Source organism: Sturnira hondurensis, unplaced genomic scaffold (genome assembly GCF_014824575.4).
Source record: "Sturnira hondurensis isolate 20B ecotype Veracruz unplaced genomic scaffold, ASM1482457v3 Scaffold0013931, whole genome shotgun sequence".
NCBI classification, from domain to species: Eukaryota; Metazoa; Chordata; class Mammalia; order Chiroptera; family Phyllostomidae; genus Sturnira; species Sturnira hondurensis.
Genome location: NW_028086562.1, coordinates 2,730,895 through 2,745,405, shown reverse-complemented (window position 1 = coordinate 2,745,405; position 14,511 = coordinate 2,730,895). Strand labels below are relative to the sequence as shown.

Here is a 14,511-nt window from a genome sequence, read left to right as displayed (position 1 = left end):
GAGGTCACTGGTCCCCCCACCTAAGCACGTGGTCACAAGGCAGCCTCAGCCCAGGGAGCCCTCCCTCCTGAGTCTCAGGACCAGGAAGGTCCAGCTCGAAAACACAGGCCGCCGGGCCTGGCCACAGAGCAGAGCGTGTGGGGCCCTGGCCCTGGAAAGAGGCCAGTGGTGGCCCCTGCGGTGGCCCCTGCAGGGGGCAGCAGGGCTCCTGGCCTCGCTGAGGGAGGGGCTCTGGCCCGTGGGCTGGCTGCTGGGGGAGGGGTGCCACCTCTGTCCGGACCTGCTCACCTGCCCTCCTGACTTGCCCGTCTGAGCCAGGCCACCAACCTGTAAAAGAGGAAAACAAACCAGACCTCCAGCCCTTGCAGTTGGTCGGTTTTTCTGCATAAGGGCTGGGTGGCGTGGAAATGAGGGGGTTTCTATGGCAACCAAAGACAGCTCCCGATTGGTGAAAACCAAAGAAAAGGTCCTGCGTGTGAAGTTCTGCCGCCCAGGCCCGGGCCCTGTGCTGCTGCTGCTGTGGGGAAGTTTCCCCGATCACCGAGGGGGCCGGCTGGCCGGCTGGTGGGCGGCTGCTCTCACTCGGGCACCCCGTGGGGCCTGGCAGGGGCGTGGGGGGATGAGGAGGCCTAGGCCTGCCACAACGGGGGTGCCCTCTGGGCTGAGGCGGCACACCAGCTCCAAGCAGCACCTCCTCCCTCTGAGGACCGGGTCCGCCCAGGCACGCAGACGCTGGGAGAGCCAGAGGCCCTCAGCCATTGACCTCCTTGCAGACACTGGGAGCTGCCCTCAGTGTGCGCCTGGGGGATCTCACGGTGACCTGATTCCTGCACGTGGTGACCGTGGCCGTGGCCCGCTGTGCCGGGAAGCTGCATCCCGGCAGAGCTGCGTGCGGGGCCATTAGCCTAATGAGCAATTCCTGATGCCTGCAGCAAAGCACTTTCATCCGACGGAAAGCTGGGGCTTTATTGTTTGGGGACCAGTCCTTTTTGGTAATTAGCGCTCCTGAATGCAGTTCATTCCTTTGGACATCGGATGACGTGCGGAGACCAGGTCAGCCCCAAGGGGGGTGGCGTGGGATGAGGGGGACACACGCACACTCACACTCTCACACTGGCACACAAGCACAGTCACTCTCACATACACACTCCCCGATGCACTCACACGTGCCGACACACACGTGCTGACATACCTGGCTACCTTTGCACACAGATGCACTCACACGCACTGATACAAAGGAACACTCCCCAACACACTCACTGACACTCTCATCTCACGGACACGCAGGTGCATTCACACGCGGATGCAGCACACAACCAGCTGCACAGGGACTCGCCCTGACCACACCCTCTGCATTCACATACTCGTGTACGTGGACGCTCAGGCTGGTCCTCTGACACACACATCACAGCCTCACACTCGCACAGACATACAATCCCGACACACTCCCGTGCACGCCCTCACTCAGTGACTCACACTGAGCCCTGGTGGGTTTCCTTTTAAAGCCGAGCCCCCTGTGAAGAAAAGCCTCGAGCCCTTGCTCCGGCGCCTCTGAGAGACTCTGCGGGCCGGCCCTGCACACGTGAAACCTTTGCCTACCCCTCCCCCCCACAGCCGCCGAAGTGCCAGGTTCCTGTCAGCCCCCGGGGTGTCGTTGGTGACGAGCACTGACTGAATGGCGCCTGGAGCCGGTTCTCAGTCACCGGAGCTGGTGGGAGAGGCTGCGTGGGCTGGGTCCCCACCCCCTTCCACGTGGCTATCCCCGAGCTCTGGGTGTCACGTGGCAGTCCCTGAGCACACCTGGAAGCTCGTGTCCCTGAGAGAGCTGGCCTGCCACCCGCCTTTCTCCAGCCCCCGGGGAGGTGAGGGGTGGATGGTAGGGTTTCTAGCCCCCGGCGGGCAGGTGGACAGGGAAGCGCAAGGGCCCACAGGCGGCGCGCCTGGGCCGAGCTGGAGCGCCCATGAACTCTCCGTGGAACCCCAGCAGGACAAGGTCCCCGAGGAGGCCCAAACTGGGAAGGTTCCCCCGGAAGGCATTTGAGGTCACAGCTGCTTTGAAATGTGCATATTCCACCGATACAAAGAGGCAGAAGAGGAGGGGGTTTGCAAGGCACACAGCAGAGAGTGGGGGGGGGGACAGGGTCAGAACCTGCTGGCTTTTGGCTCCCCCCCTTGGCACAGTCCAGCGGTCCAGCTGCACTGAGAGTGGACACCTGTCTCTCCAGAACTCAGCAGAGGCGGCTGCAAGACCGAGGGTCCCCTGCTCTGGGTGGGTGGCCGCTGTGACCCCGGGGGACTCGTCAGTCTCGATGGCGCTGCCCTGCTCTGCCCTCCCATGTCCTTGCTGCCTGTTTTATTCTGGGAGTTTTCAGTAAAGCAGGGTCTGGGGGGTGGGCTTGTGGGCCGACAGCCGGGGGGCCTGGGGCTTGGTTTCCGCCCCTGCAGTGGGCGGGGTTATCGACGGGCCTCCGCGTGTTGCGGGCTCCTTGGAGAGATGAGACTCGAGACTGCACGCCTGCGCCCGCTCTCGGAACACGTGCGGTCGGGAGGGTTCTTTTAAAAGCTGATTGATAGATCACTGGCTGGGCCTTTGGAATCAGCTAACGAAGGGTGTTGGTCTCCCTTTTGAAGTTGGGAGGAGCGCCTGTCATGGAGAAGAGCGGGCCCTCTGCGTGGGGGCGGGGCGGGGAGCGGGCCCCCGCAGGCCCCGCCCTGACTGACGTGCCTCTGTCTCCCCCGCGCAGCTCCCTGTCCGTCCGCTGGCCGGGCCGCTCCCTGGGAAGCCAGGCTTGGATACTCATAGCCATGTGTCAGCTCGCCGTCGACCTGCCCGCCTGTGAGGCCCTGGGCCCCAGCCCCGAGTTCCGGCTGCTGCCGCGGCCCTCGCACCGGCCGCCCCGCTTGTGGAGTTTCAAGAGCGGACAGCCTGCCCGGATCCCAGCGCCCGTGTGGAGCCCGCGCCCGGCCCGCGTGGAGCGCAGCCACGGGCAGATGCCAAGTCCCCGGGCCAAACGGGCACACAGACCTCGGGACCAGGTGGCCGCCCTGGTGCCCAAGGGGGGGCTCACCAAGCCCCCCGCTGCCGCCAAACCCAGCCCTTCCCTGGGCACCTCCTCCTCCCCCTCGTCCCCCGCGGTGGGCAGCGGGGCCCCCACGGACCAGCAGGCCCTCCTGAGGCCGGGGAAGAGGCAGCTGCGGGCGGCTGGTTTCAACAGCTTCGACTTCCGAGGCGGCAGACCCACCACGGAGACCGAGTTCATCGCCTGGGGGCCCACGGGCGAGGAGGAGGTCCTGGAGTCCAACACCTTTCCCCACGGCCCCACCACTGTCTCCAGCTTCCAAACTTGGAAGACAACCATGGCCACCACCACCACGGCCACCACAGCCACCTCCGTGTCGCTGCAGACTAAGGGGGTCACCGCGCCCCTGGCCCCCGGGAACAGGGTCCCGGGCGGGGTTAGCACAACGCAGCCTTCCACCAGCCCCAGCAAAGACCGAGGCACAGACCCGAAGCCCCCACGGATTCTGGGAGAGACCTCAGGTACGTGCTCTCCTTTCTGTTTGGGGTTCGCTCGGGGAGAGGGGTTTCCTGGGGGCCTGGCTGGGGACGGATGCTGAGCTTTGCCCGGGCGATGCTTCTCGGTGGCACGGTGCTTCCCAGTGGCAGGACCTAAACCCCGTGAAGGGCCAGGAGTCGGGTGTGGGGCCTCCAGGAGGGACGGACACTCTGTGTCGGTGAGCTGGCACACGAGCGCGCCCGGCAGGCGTGGGCCGAGCCCCAGGAGGCGGAGCCAGGCTGCTGCAGCTGGCAGATGGGCAAGGCCTCGAGGTGCTGTGCCTGCTCTACGGTGTGGGGGCGACGGAGCCCGGCCGGATGTGGAGCTCCGTCGTCCTGGGCCAGGGCGGGGCAGATGTGGGCGCAGCCAGTGTCGTCAGGAGCGTGTGGAGTCTTGGGGCTCTGCAGGCGGCCCCTCCCCGGGGCAGTAATCACTTCAGACAGACGGGGAGGCAGGGGCTGCGGGGAAGGAGGAGCGGCCTGTGTTCTTCTCTGGGGCCTCCTGGGGAGGTGCGGGCCTGGGGGTGCCGTTTCCGTGGGGTTTGGAGGAGGGAGGTCAGGACAAGCGGCTCCGGTCCTCCCGCCTCGGTCGTGTAGGTGCGTGGGGACATTTCCACTCCTTGGCTCTGGACCGTCTCCTGCAGGTCACTCGATTTTCCTTCTCTCCCTGCACCGCGGCGCCCTCCCCCGCTTCAGGAGGAGGGGCTCATAGACCACCCCGCCCCGGCCAGGGCCTGCCTCTGCCCTCGGGGCCCCCAGCCTGCACCCCACACCACGAGGGCCTGCGGAGAGCCCAGAGCAGGGGGCCTCTGGGTGCCCACCTGCCCCCAGCTTCCTTTCTCTCTGAGAGGGTCGCGGCTCTGGCTCACAGGTGGGATCCGGGTGAGCACACCTCAGAGAGGCAGCTCTGCCTGCCGACTGAGGACGGGCACAGGGGAGTGGGGGGTGATGCCATTTCCAGGGCAGCAGTCCCCAGGGCTGGGGGCACCAGGCAGCCTCTGCCACCCCCGGCTTGCTTCTGTGCGTCCAGAGGTTTGGGCCCCGCGGGCCCCGCGGATGGGCTGCGTCACACCCGAGGGGAAGGAGAGGAAGGCCACTCAGGGTCCTCCTGCAGCGCTGTTCCCTCTGCCTGGCCCGCTGTCTCCACGTCCCGGCCGGCAGGCAGGCGTGGCCGGGAGTTGCACCGGTTTCGTGGAGGGGGCGGCTTGGTCCCGTGGCCTACTTTCTCCTCTCACCAGGGCAGGAGGAGTGTGGCTCTCCTCCTGGGCGCCTCTTCCCTAGAGAGCAGCACATCAATGAAAGCGAGCCCGGCCCTGCGACAGGGAACTGGAGCGCGCCACGGGTGCGGGGCGAGTCTGCGGGGCCGAGCGCAGCCCGACTCCTGTCTGGAAGCCATGGCCGCGGGGACCCGAGGGCAGGTCACTAGGCGGTTGTCGCTGCGTCAGCAAACTTCTAAGCCGTGGCGATAATGAAATGGAGCGCTGCCTTCAGTTGCCGTTGCCGCCTCTGCACACGTCACTTACTGTGGAGACATGGATGAGAAAACAGGCGCCCATTTATTCCGAATTACATTCGCTATTACGAAGTTAAACGCCGGGGGCAGCGTCATAAGCTTCGCAAATTAATTCGCGGTACATTGGACGTCTCTAATCCAACTCGACAGATGCTTATCTTGGAAAAGAGTTATGGTTCTTCATAATATAATCTGGTGCTAGATTAATTTGTTTAGCAGAACAGATTTAAAGGGGGGTAAATATGTGTGTCCTAATGCAGAGAGATGTTAGTTCCGGGAAGCAATGCGGGGGGGGGGTCGGCCCAGAAGGGACAGTCAGCTTCCAGGCCGAGGTGAGGAAAGACAGGAAATGCTGGGACAGTTCCTCCCACTAGTGAGCCACCAAAGGCCAGCTGGTCTCACATCCCGGACGCAAGCCCCCAGGGGGCACAGAGCGTCTGCACAGGCACCCTGGGGGTCTCCGTGGCCTTTGGGCCCCGTAGCTCAGGGCCCCTCACTCTTTGTGGAGTGTGACTGCTACTCACACATCTTCGGCAGGATTTGAGGTGGCGGGGGGCGTCTCAGGGATCGCAGGGCTGTGTGTGTGTGTGTGGTTAGTCATACGTGTAACTCTGGGCTCCACTGCATGGGGCTGCGCGACCCCGAGAGGGTTCGCCTCTGTCTGCTCCGTTTCTCATCAGCAACACTGAAGAACCGCCTCTCCGTAAGCACCAGCTGCGAGGGCTCAGTGAGCGAACCGAATGTAAAGTGCTGCGCCTGGCACCTAAGGACTGCCGTGCACGCCGGTTGTTTTTATACCCAGCAAGCGTGACCCAGAGAGGAACATCGTCGTCGTCAAGGGCGACCGGGCTGCCAGGGACACAGGAGTCTCCTCATCTCGGCATACCCGTCCATGCTCGCTCACTGCCAGACGCTCCCCAAAGTCTGGAATTCGGGTTTCTGGCAGCGATGGAGGGAGAGGAGGTGCCCCCCCCCCCCCCCCCCCCGCTGCTGGGCTCCAAGCCAAGACAGGGATTTAAATGCTGAATTCGTGAAGTCAGGCCTGCTGTCCAAAGACCTGCGTTTGGAATTGGACTCTGGGAGCTGTGAACTTTGTTTTTGCTTCTGTAGAGACATGCTGCGGGGGGGCATATTATGTTTTGTTGTCCACAGCACAGGTGCGGGCGGGCCTAGAAGGGGCAGGGGCTGGTGACCTGGGGCACTCTGCGACCCCTCCAGAGCCAGCATTACGTGGAACACCGGTTGGAATTGTCAGGCGCCCCCTTGCCGACTGTCCCGTGAGTGAGTGGGGGGGAATCTCCCCTGGTGTGGTGGTTAGAAGGGCCGCCACCTGCCTTCACGCTCCAGGCACCACCTGGCACGAACTGTGTGGACGGGGGTGACCTGCTTGTCCTCTCTGTGCCCCGTGGTAAGTGACAGAGTCAGCCGTCTGACAGCGTCCGTCTGACGGCGCTGCAGACGTTGAGCCAGACATCCGTGCCTGGTGCGCAGTGCTTGCCCCGAATAGCGGCGGAGTGCACATTTGCTGTTGTTAACGTGACCGTGGTGATGGTGGCGGTGTAGGTGACACCGGTGATGAAGGTAATGGTGGCGATGAAGGTGATGGATATGATGGTGGTGGTGATGCTAGAGATGATGGCGGAGATGAGGATGGTGGTGTTGGTCGTTATGATCGTGGGGGTGGTGATGCCAATGGTGGTGACGGTGGTGGTGATGATAATGACCGTTGTTTGTGACGATTTACAGCCACCAGCTGGCTGCCCTGTTGGCTGCTCCATTGTGGAGTTATCTGATAAGGTCATCTGATGAGGTTCCACGTCCTCGCCCGTGACCTGGGGGCTCAATGCTGAGGTAGAAAAGGCACCAGCGAGGACTGGCTTGGGATGGAAAGTCGCGCAGCTCAGGCTCTTGGAGGCGCTGAGCTCTGCCCTCACGCGGTGCTGGCAGAGGGTGGGTGTCGGATGGGGTAGAAGTTCACCGGAGGTCAAGGGCAGAAGGCTCCCCAGAGTGGCACACCCTCCTCCTGTGACAATGCCCTTGTCGGTCGTGTTCTGACTCTGGAATCACACAGTCTCCCGGGAGGAAAACAGGAAGTCATTTCCTGGGCTTTAATCTCGGAACTCGTAAAGGGAGTCGTGGGGAGCTCGAGCCGATTTCCGTCCCTGCCTTTGCCACCGCAGGAGCTCCCGGCCGTGGGTGTTGGCTTGCAGCGGGTGTTCCGGAGCGCTCTCCGGGCCCCCGTGTTCAGACCTGCCTGCTGGCACCTGGGCCTGGAGACGGCCCTGCCTGATTAGCCACCCCTGGTCACACCCGGCAGGGCCGCGAAGCCCTGCGGGTCCCCATTGTCCCTCAGGGTCTGCTCCCTTGAGGATTCTCAGGTATGGGTGACATGGAGCAGCTCAAGGATGCCAGGGCTCCGACGTCATCCCAGTCCTGCCTGGTGATCGCGACCTCGGAATTCACTCGTGCGTTGCCAAGGGTGATTTCCAAGCTGCATTGTCCTTGTCGCCGGGAGGCCTTCAGTGTCCTTCAGCTACGTCCCTCTGTGAGCGTGAGCGATGGGCTGGTGCCATCTCCTCTCGCCCTGACGGTCCCCTGACCTAGACAGTGGAACCACCTCGGGAGCCGGTCTCGTGATGACACAACGGTTTTTCCAGCGCCGGGTTGGGCGGGGAGCGAGGACGGGCTCCCTCCTGCTGGGGTCCAAGCCAAGATGGCGCTTTAAAGGCCGAGTCCCTTTTTAATTAACTTGCTGGGTGTTTGCTCCCAGGGAAGTGAATCTGTCCTTGATTTAAAGATATTTGAAGCAAATGACTCATGAACTTCAAAAGTTTCAAGTGGCTTAATTAGGATAAAAGTATCCACGCACAAATAAGCCAACAGAGCTCTCTGCGCAATGTCCTGAACTCGGTCGGCTGCCTGGCTGCCCCGGGGGGTCTAAATCGGGACTTTCTGAATGGATGCCAGGCGGCCCCTCCTGCGGGCCGCGGCTACCGTGGGGACCCGCAGCCGCGTGGGGGATGGGTCCACGGGGTCTGTCCACGGCCCTCGGGCCCCGCCCAGCCTCCTGGAGCGCCCCTCTGTGTCCGCTGAGCAAAGCCGCGTCCCCTGCAAACGGATAAATGAGCTCCGACTCATTGAAGCAGCCTGGATTCTTCTGCTGATGGCTCTATCCTGGCTTCCTTTCATTTCCCTTTCACAGGCTGCCTGCCCCAGCTTATTGCATTTAGTGCTTCTTAAGCTTCCTGGCTTCCCCCAGGGCCTCATTCTCCTTCGAAGAGCAGTGAGGGACCTGAAGGTTCTTTAATTCCTACAGATCCCTGGTGTTTATCCTAAGGCACTTTCTACCTGGGAGCTGCCTCCCTCAACAATCCCAGTCCCATTCATCCCTTCCCCCCGCTTCCGCCCGGCCCTCCAGAGCTGCAGGAAGAGGCCTGGATCCACACTCCCCGCCACCTGGAAATGGGTCCCCTCCCAGGGTGGCGGGGAAGCAGGAGACAGGCCCCCGCAGAGTGTGTCTGCCCCACACCCCGAACTTCGCCCTGGGTGTACGGCGCCCTGACCTGGTAGTTTTCACCCATTCCCGGGGGAGGGCTCCAAGTGTGGGATTCGAGGTTGGGCCACCTACTGTCGAGTTTGTACTTGACTCTGCTGGGAGGCCCGTTTGAGAGGCCCTGGCCGCCGGATCTGCTTAGTTGGCATTAAATGCCACCCGCTGGGTGAGGAATCTGTCTGGGGAAGGGGGACAGGTAAGGACAAGAGCTCGAGCCAGGGACAAATGGCAGTTAAGGACTGGAGAGAAACATTGCAGAGGCCCAGCCTAGGCAAGGGCATCATTGTTATTCTGGAAGCGGGGATCCGAGGAGGGGGTGGTCAGTCCAGGCAGGAAGGGCGGCCAGGTTTCTGTGAAGAGCGGGTGCGTCCAAGTCCTGAGGGTGGGGAGGTGTGCGGTGGCCCGAGGGACAGAGGGCGGGATGGGAGTGGGTGCCGAGGCCGGAGCTCCGATAAGCACGCATGCTTGGAGGGCAGGGGAGCTGGCGGACCACCTCCCTGCACTCGGTCTGCGCCGTTGGCACAGGGGCTGGGTGAGCGAAGCCGTGAGGTCTGGGGGTCCCGGGGGGCAGACGGCTGCGGACTGTCTCCAGAGCTGTTATTTGGGGTGAGAAGCAGCCCTTTCCCTGAGCGGGGTGAGCCCCTCCCCTGCCCCGCCCAGGAGTCTAACTGGAGAGGGTGCCGGGCAAGCACACCTGGTAGGAGAAGCAGCAGCCCCACCGTCGCGGCAGGTGGGTTCCGCGAGAAGCTCCAGCGCCACCCGGCGGCACTCCATGGTGTCGGAGGCTCAGCCGAGACCACGGTGGGGGCAGACGCGTGACTTGGCTGCCATATGGTCAGANGGGTGCCGAGGCCGGAGCTCCGATAAGCACGCATGCTTGGAGGGCGGGGGAGCTGGCGGACCACCTCCCTGCACTCGGTCTGCGCCGTTGGCACAGGGGCTGGGTGAGCGAAGCCGTGAGGCCTGGGGGTCCGGGGGGGCAGACGGCTGCGGACTGTCTCCAGAGCTGTTATTTGGGGTGAGAAGCGGCCCTTTCCCTGAGCGGGGTGAGCCCCTCCCCTGCCCCGCCCAGGAGTCTAACTGGAGAGGGTGCCGGGCGAGCACACCTGGTAGGAGAAGCAGCAGCCCCACCGTCGCGGCAGGTGGGTTCCGCGAGAAGCTCCAGCGCCACCCGGCGGCACTCCATGGTGTCGGAGGCTCAGCCGAGACCACGGTGGGGGCAGACGCGTGACTTGGCTGCCATATGGTCAGACAGGCCTCTGGGCTTTGCTCTCAGTGCGGCTCGCTGAATCTCCGCCTTCAAGTCTGTCACCAGGAGTGGAGGATCAGCAGAAATGGAGGAGTGAGTTTCCCTTTCCAGAAGTTTCTTTCAGCAGGACGGCCCAGAAACTCCCCACTCCGGTGACAGAGACACGCAGTCCCAGAGCTGACGCCTGTGAGCAGAGCCCCTGCCCTGACCAAGACCTGGCCCAGGCCCTGACCTCCTGCTGCGCTGACCCCCACGGTGGCCACAGGGCAGAGTCTTGGGGGCTCTGGCTTCCGCTGGCACAGGGGCTGGGTGAGCGAAGCCATGAGGCCTGGGGTCCTGCCTGCAGACCTGGGTAACACTTTCTGCCTTGGACGGTCACTCCGAGGCTTGCCTGTGAGTCCGGCTGCAGAGCCGAGCCCACACGTGCCAGGCAGTACTGACGGGCTCTGACGGCAGAGCAGCCCAGCTCCCCTGGTGGCCGTGTTGGGGCAGCTGGACGGCTCCAGCCCCGGGACGTGTTTGTCTCCCTCAAAGAATTAGGACTAGCCCTGGGGGCGCAGGCCCTGCGGCCAAACCGGGCTCAGCCGTCAGTCTCTGGTCCGTGGCAGCTGACACACTGCTAAGGCCAGGCCGGTGCCCATTTCCGACCTCCGAGGAGCCGCCTGCCCGAGAAACGAGGCCAGCCTTTGGTGTCTCTGCTGGCTGTCGAGACTGGGGAGGGCATGGGTCACTGTCAGGAGAGCTGGAGCTCCCAGCTGGGCCACGCAGGCTGCTGCCCCGTGGAGAACAGGCTCTGGGACCTGAGCCGCCCTGCCCGGGGCGCAGGGCCAGGACCGGGCGCAGGGAAGGCCAGGAGGTTTATCTCTCCAGGTGCCCTGCTCGCCCCCTTCCTCCGCAGGCCCCAAAGCTTGTCCCGAGGCAGCCCTGGGAATCACGCGGGAGCTTGGTGAAGACCCTGCCGACCTTCAGGAAGCTTCTGCGTTAGAGCAGAGGCCACCCAATGTGTGCACACACCAGTGTGCTGCACAAGCTTGACGGGCGTGTGATGGAGACTCACCTGGTTGGAGAGCGTGGGGTGCTGTGGGCGTGGCTGAGCGTGGGGGGCGGGGCTTGGCTGGGGAGAACCAGTGACTGCAGTGTGGGGAGGAGTCGGGCGAGCTGGGACTCGGTGGCCACGGGTGATGGGGGGGTCCAGGTGTGCTGCTGGGTACCATGGCCCCGCACGTTTCCAGGTCTGGGCCTCAGCGTCCAGCTGGAAACGTCCATGTTGGGCTGTTGGGCCCCGTCTCCTGGTTGAGTCTTTATCTTCACCTCAGGCCCAAGACCCATGCCCCCTCGCTGTCACCAGCTCCCTAGGGGACCCAGCCACACTGGGCCTGTGGCCCAAGACACAGGAGAGTCTGGCACTGGCCAGCAGCCCCAGCCGCGGCTGCAGACCCCTCCCCCGGCAGCCTCTCCACTGGCCCTTGTCACTCACAGGGCCTGCGGACCCAGAGGGCACTGTCCCTCCCTCCTCCCTTCCGGCCCTGGCCAGTACCAACCAAGCTCATTGTTCTTCCACGTCCAGAAGAAAAAAATCAATGAAATGAATTCAACATCCACTCCAGGGGATGGGTCATTAATTAATACACTTGGCCGACTGGACTTCCTGCCGGTAAACGGCAGCTACAGTGAGTGAGTAAGCGGCCCGGCTTCCGGCCAAGGTACCAACTAGTTCTGCCTCACCTGGTGGTGGGGCAGGTGAGCACAGGTGTGCCGTGAGTCACTGCGTCGGTCCCAACGTTCGGGGGTCCAGCTGCGGGGCAGGAAGGCCCTTGCCCACTCACTCTGAGCTCAGGTGCCTCCTGGAGGCCGTGGCTTGGGCTCCTGGCCTCTGAGGTCCATGGTCACAGTGTTCTGGCTGCCCTGTCCACTCACCTGATTGCCGATGAACCATCATGCCACGTCAGCAGAAGCCAAATAGAACTTCCATGCAGGACGGAGGCGTGGGGGCTCTCTCTCTGCCCTGGGTGCCCAAGTCACTTAGACCCTGCAGCTTACACAGCCGACGTTCACAGCCTTGGCACTGAAGGCTGGAAGCCCAAGGTGCGGGCACCAGCAGGAAGGCCTCGAGGGAGCGTCTGGCCCAGCCGCCTCCCTTGGCCCTCTGAGGGCATGTTTCGGGGGTGCGTGTTGGTCCCATGCGTGCGAATTCCCGTTTGTAAGGACAGTGGACGTACTGGATTAGAGTCCTCCCCGGTGACCCCATTTTAACTAGATGACCTCTGTAAAGGCATAGTTCTAAAAGGTTGCGTTCGCAGGTACGGGGCAGAGGTTAGGACCTCAGCGTCTTTTGGGGGACGACAGAATCCGCCTGTAACAGGACCCCTATGCCTCTTCACCCCCTCACCAATCCAATACAGCTCGCCTCTCTTTTTGGGGGGGACCCCGTATCCTCAGAGGGCCTGCGTGGCCCCACACCAGCAAGGCCTCAGGAGGGGAAGGAGCTGTTTACCCAGAAGAATAGATGTTTCTGGAACTTTCCTTCGACCCCACGTGGAGTTGTCATGTCCTGCCGGAGGAGGAGGCAGGCGGGAAGAGAAGCGACCTGCTGCTGCGAGCGGAAGACGAGTCTTCATACCCCCTGATTTTATTGTTGCCTTCGGGGTGGACGTCATCTCACTTCGGATGAGTGTGCCCCCACCCCCCCAGCCTGGAGCCTGCAAAGCAGTGGGTGGTGGGGAAGCCTGCGCCTTCCCCTTGACCTCACCCCGTTTTTCAAAGCCGGAAGAAAAGCAAAAGCACAAGCTGCTGCGTCTCCTGCTGGACTGTCGACCGCGCGGGTCGAGGGGGGGGGAGGGGCGGCGTCTCCCACTAACCCAGATAGGGGGCACCTCGCGGGGCCTCCGGATGGCACCGCAGGACCTGGGGTCAGAGGAGCCTGAGGGGAAAACACGTCTCCCCAAAGAGGACAACACAGCCACTTCTGTTCTCTGGTGCCGAGCCCACACCTGCTGCATGGGGACAGCCCCTTCTGCTGTAGGGACAAGTGTTTCTGGAGCACCTGTCAGGTGCAGCTTGGCCTGGGCCCCTCCGAGGTACACAAGGTGCACAAGAAAGAGCAGACACCCCGAGCGACACTGGATGCCCCCACTGAGAATTCTCGGTGCTTGAGAATTCTCATCACAGCCTGCTGGATCGAACCTCACCTGCACTCCCCCTTTTGGCCTCAAAGCAGGGAGCAATCGCTTGGGTCTCCTCCTGATTCAACTCCCCAAATTAACCAGACAATGCAAATGCTTTTACAGTGAGAACACTTCACTGTTGTTCTTTCAAAGTGACACCCACTTGGACGCCTTCAAAACGCTGCCAGACAATGGCCTCCTCTTTAATCTCTAGATGCCCCCAGGGAGCTGAGGAAAATCCAGGATATCAAACATGCTGTTTTACACTTTAAATGTGTACATTTTTATTTGGTGACGATCCTATAAAGCTGAGGGGGAGAGAAAAGTCGGGACAGGACAGGCAGGCCGCGGGGCCGTGGGGCACGGTCGGCCACCGAGCCGGGCGCCCCCACAGCCACCGTCTCTCCTCGGAGTTGCAGGGAGGGTTTGAGAGGGAGGAGGAAGCGGGTGCTTGAAGGGCCTGCAGCCCGAAGGCTTGGCGAGAGACACAGAAGGCTGCACAGAGCAAGCTCGCTGTTGCATGGGTGCATGTCGCTCAGAGGGGCCAGCTCCAGTGGCACCCACCCTGCCCATGGCAAAGGCCCAGACACTCCCAGGGCCCCCTCTTTGCCTGGCGGTTTCTAGAGACAAGCTGGCGCTGCACCTGGCTCCTGGGAGCCTGCCCTCTGTCCCACTCTGCCCTGGGAGGCCAGGGCTCTCCCCCAACAACCGTCTGGAGGGGCCTTGTCCATGCAGCCCATCCCCCAACACCCCTCCTGGAGGCCAGGTGCCCCCTCCTCATTTGCACTCTGACGGTGATGGGGGCGGGGGAAGGGACACCCGTCACTGTCCTGGGTGTCTGTGAGCTCTCGGAGCGCTCTGGATGGCAGCGGGGGGTGCCCTCTGGGCAGAGTGGCTTCCTGGGGACAGATGAAAGCATGCCTTTCTCCTGGGGGCCAGCGTCACACACATTTCCACACGCCTCTGAGGGTGCACAGGTGATCCTTTCAGCCAGACCACCCAGCACTGCGCCTCAACTGTGTCCTCTCTGCTCCCTAGACAGACAGCCTGTGAAGGACGCTGGTGGCAGGAGGACCCTCGGGCTCTGGGCGTACTGAGGGGGCCCTGCAGGCCATGGGAACCCAGTGCCGTCTCTTCCTGGGACCTTTCGTTGCTGGGGTGTCACATGGGCCAACCCAGACAAGTGGTAAGGGTGGACTCCTAAGGGAGCCCTCGGAATTGCACCCTCCTGCAGATGTGGCCTCGCCGGTGAGCAAGAGCGCCACCCTGTCCTGGTGTCCTGGGCTGCCCAGTGCCGCTGGGGCAGAGCAGCTTAGCGGGAGCACAGGGGTGGGCTGGCGCGCCACCTGTCCCCGAGACCTCAGTGTGCCCATCGTGCCATGGGGCGACCCTCCGTCCGGGCATCCATTCGCACACAACCACGTACGACCACGCCTGGTTAGTGAGCGTGCGGCTCCTTCTCCCCCTGTGGTCCCC

The 14,511-nt window shown here is 63.1% G+C and overlaps 1 protein-coding gene across 1 annotated transcript in view; it reads left to right on the top strand.

Annotated features, from left to right (window-relative positions):
* AJAP1 (adherens junctions associated protein 1) overlaps positions 1–14,511 on the top strand; it is an 82,477-nt gene that overhangs the window by 35,236 nt on the left and 32,730 nt on the right. The window contains exon 2 of the mRNA XM_037062100.1: positions 2,745–3,541. Within this exon, the coding sequence (XP_036917995.1) occupies positions 2,745–3,541 (797 nt within the window). The remainder of the gene's footprint in view (positions 1–2,744; positions 3,542–14,511) is intronic.